The sequence below is a fragment of the Erythranthe guttata genome, chromosome 8 (genome assembly GCF_056151865.1).
Source record: "Erythranthe guttata isolate IM_541 chromosome 8, IM_541, whole genome shotgun sequence".
Taxonomy (NCBI): Eukaryota; Viridiplantae; Streptophyta; class Magnoliopsida; order Lamiales; family Phrymaceae; genus Erythranthe; species Erythranthe guttata.
Window position 1 is genome coordinate 6,891,211 of NC_142540.1, and position 3,988 is coordinate 6,895,198.

The 3,988-nt window shown below is 35.0% G+C and overlaps 1 protein-coding gene across 1 annotated transcript; it reads left to right on the forward strand.

The window, feature by feature from the left end:
- Positions 1–2,211: 2,211 nt before the first annotated feature.
- On the forward strand, positions 2,212–3,755 carry LOC105973155 (pelargonidin 3-O-(6-caffeoylglucoside) 5-O-(6-O-malonylglucoside) 4'''-malonyltransferase). Its single transcript, XM_012998174.2, has one exon. It carries the CDS (start codon positions 2,217–2,219, stop codon positions 3,534–3,536), a length of 1,320 nt encoding a protein of 439 aa, XP_012853628.2. The 5' UTR covers positions 2,212–2,216; the 3' UTR covers positions 3,537–3,755.
- Positions 3,756–3,988: the final 233 nt, after the last annotated feature.

Below are 3,988 nucleotides of genomic sequence, written 5' to 3' on the forward strand. Positions count from 1 at the left end.
AACAAAAATGATGGGAAGGTTTTACATACGGGAGACACAATGTGAATTTTGGCTATGATTTTGGATTTCTGAATTTTTGTTGTCCTCTTTAATTATTTCACCAAGAAATCATCTCATAATCTAAAGAATTCCTATTTTTTTTCCTTCTCTATAATATTTCTTTATCAAAAAAGTAAAGAAAAAGAAAAAAAAAATAGAGAAGCTCGAGAGAGGGAGAAAGGCGTGATATACAAAGGAGAGAAAGAGATGAGAGATTAAATATAGGGTGAGAGAAACGTGAGATTGGAGAGAGAAGATATATGAGATTTGTTTTCTTATTAATTGAGGGTGATTATGTCTATACACTAATTATTTTATTTTATTTATATTATTTATCTGAGTCAAAGAACTTATGCCTATATTCATCTAACAACTAGGATATCTATCTATATAAGTTCAAAATAAGGGGTGTCTAGCAAATTTCCCCTTTTAAAATTAGGAATGTGTTTAAATAAAAATTGTATTGATTGAAGTTATTCAAATGAAACATCAAATAAACGGACCTACGCAAGAGAGGGAGTCACCGGATTATATCCTACCATACATGTATATAAATCCGTATACATATATTTTACACACATCTATACATATATGTTGATGGTGATTGTGTACAAACTAAAGAAAGAAAACTAAAATTATGTAGGTTTGCATCATGAACTGCACTTGCCGAGAAGTCACGAAATCTTGACTTTTATCTGACATAACTAAGGCACTAGTCGTCTTTCTCCTCCCTCCGACCATAGGCACAATAACGATGGTGGCGCTGGGTGCGGCAGTCCCTTTAGCTTCTATATATGATGGTGTCGCTCTCGTTCAAGCAATTATTGGACTAACAAATTCGTGTCTCTTGCACGGATTTTTCCAAATCTCTTTAACCGTTATCTTTCATATATCGTTATTTAACTAAAACATAAAATTGATACGATCATAACCCCGCGTAGATACTGATTGATATGCTTTCAAGGTATTATCTAATTTTACTTGCGCAAGAAGTAAGAAAAGTTCTGTTCTTAATTTTTAATAGGGATAATTACAGTTTTGGTCCCTATATTATACACATTTTTCACTTTTGGTTCTTAATTTTTTAATAAGGACCAAAATCAAAAAACGTGTATAATATAGGGACCAAACCTCTAATTGTCTCTTCTTTAATATAACTAAAATTCGTACTTTCCTATTCTACGGTACGATAACTCCAACTGCTTCTATGTAAATAACCATACTACTTAATTAATAATTAAATAAATTGACTAAACTAATAACATACAAGAGTTATTTTAATATTCCGTAAATAAATTTATGTTGAATTCCGGCTTCAAATTGCATGTAGAATCGATCCAAAAATGTCTTAGTTTCGTTCCCACTGGTTTATCAACTTTTTCTGGATTGCAAATATTAATATTTGGTTTCAGTCAATATTAAGTTATCACAACTAATATTAAATTTTCTCATCAATTGATAGCCAAGTATGTTGGGTATATAATATATATCCTTTTCTTACCAACTTCGATTTTAGCGATTAATTAAAGTTGAATTGGAAATATATCCAAAACATGTATACATTTCGTTTTCTAAATTTTTGGGAAATTTATGTAAATCACTATCAAAATAAAATATTGCAATTATATAATTTTGTTTGTAATACTTTTCAAAGGAACATCGATTGATTCAAACTAAGTTGAAAAACAAAGTCCCGCAAAAGATGGCCGAGTGGGTGAAGCAAATCACTTTGTGTTAATTGATCAAAGTTCTAATCTTCTTGCCAATGGTATCCAAGTTGAGTTTGTACACATGGTTACTCTAATTTAGTTTACATCTCTCATATAATTTACAAATTATTACAAGAGAGTCTAGATTTATTGAATCCACCTATATATTTGACTCAGCATACTCTTTGATTAAAAAATAAATAAAAGAAAGTTGACAAACGAAATAAGATATATTCCAACTCTTGTTCTCCGACTTTGATGAAAGTCAAATTGCGTCACTATCAAAATGTATATAAATTGCAATTTGCAATTTTATAACTTTCATGTCACATCATAATTACACCTACCAAAAAAGTCTAACAATACCAATATTCCCATTTTGCCCCCGAGCTCTCATTATAAAAGAGACACCCCCAACAAAGTTGGAATCAACCAAGATTTTCATTTTCTTTCATCCATACATTAAACATGAAAGTGATTATAGTTAGCACAAAGTTGGTAAAACCATGCACCCCAACTCCTCAAAACCTTAGAAATCACAAAATATCTTTTGTAGATTATCTTAACCCTCCAATGAATGTTGGAGTCATTCTCCTATATGACAACCCAATATCACCAAACAATCCAAAACAAACAACAACTCATTTTCAAGAATCACTATCCAAGATTTTACCCCAATTCTACCCTCTTGCCGGAAGATACATCAAAGAGGATCACTCGGTCGACTGCAATGATTCCGGTGCCGAATTCGTAGAAGCACAAGTTGTTGACGATGTGACGCTAAGTGATGTCATTCTTGCATCCAAAAGGGAAGTGAAACTTCTAAATGATTATTTCCTCCCACCTAAATTTCACCAAGTGGATGAATCTCTAGCGGACCCACTTCTCTCGATTCGGATCACACGGTTCAAGTGCGGTGGGCTTGTAGTCAGCGTCAGCGTTTCTCACAGAATTTTCGACGCGTCTTCCGTCGGGACTTTCCTCGCTGTTTGGTCGAACGCCAACAAAAATCCAGGGATGGTGGGGAGTATAAAAATTCGACCGAGTTTCGACACACCGCCCGAGTTTTTTCCGGGCAGCTACATTAGTCGTGGCGATTCTATAAAAACGTGTTGGGATCCCAACATCGTTGTCAAGAGGTTTTCGTTTCACAAGGAGGCTATAACGTGCCTGAGATCGAAATTGAGGTTGCCAGAAAACTCGAGAGTGCGGGTGGTGTCCGCAGTCATAGCGGAGGCCATGATCGGAGTAGATCGGGCAAAGCACAACGGGAAATCGAGAGCTTGCCTCATCGCTCAGGCGGTCAACATGCGTGGGAGAACAATTCCGCCTCTGCCGAAGCATTCATGTCGGAATTGGCTGATATTGTCGTCCACACGGTGCATGATGCCAAACAACATTGTTGGGAATAATAATATTCAAGAATTGGTCGATATACTAGGCGACGGTCTTGAAAAAACCGTCGCTGGTTGCGCTGAAATATTTTCTCCAACGGGCCGGGATGTGAAAAGTATAATTATGGAGCCTTTAGTGAATGTGAGGGGAAAATCGATGGGCGGGGAGGTGAATGTTTTTGCTTTTAGCGATTGGAGCAAGTTTGGATTTTACGAAGTGGATTTTGGATGGGGGAAGCCCGTGGGTACGGGAATCGGGGCGTTTTCTCGACCGAACATAATTGTACTTATGGATAGCAAAGAGGGTGGTGGATTGGAGGCGTGGGTGCATTTGAATCGTAGTGACATGCCTTATTTCGAGCAGGACGACCAAATCAAGCTATATGCATCGTAACATATTTTTGAGAATATTGTTGTTAAATTGATTTCAGTATATTAATGATTTGTTTGAGTTGATTTTTTTTTTTAATTATATGTGCATAGTATATTTTTTCGAGTGTTAAATTGGTTTCATTGTAATGATTTACGTCGGTTGATATTTTACTATATGTGCGTCCTTGTCCACGCGTTATAATCTACAATTTGAATGAACTTTTTTAATTCAATGTAAAGTTTTTCCAATTATAAATGGCATGTACTTTTACTGTCTATGTTTGTGATGCGAATACAATTTTTTTTTTTTAGTAAATTCAAGTAATTTACAAGAGAAAGTAGGAGATGAGTGATTCGAACATTAGACTGTTACTCTATTAGTATGCGAATACAATGTTTGTTGGTGTTTTTTTTTTTTTTGGCTAATAGCAAACACACCCATAATTAGCTTACTTAATTAAAAAAAGAAAATAG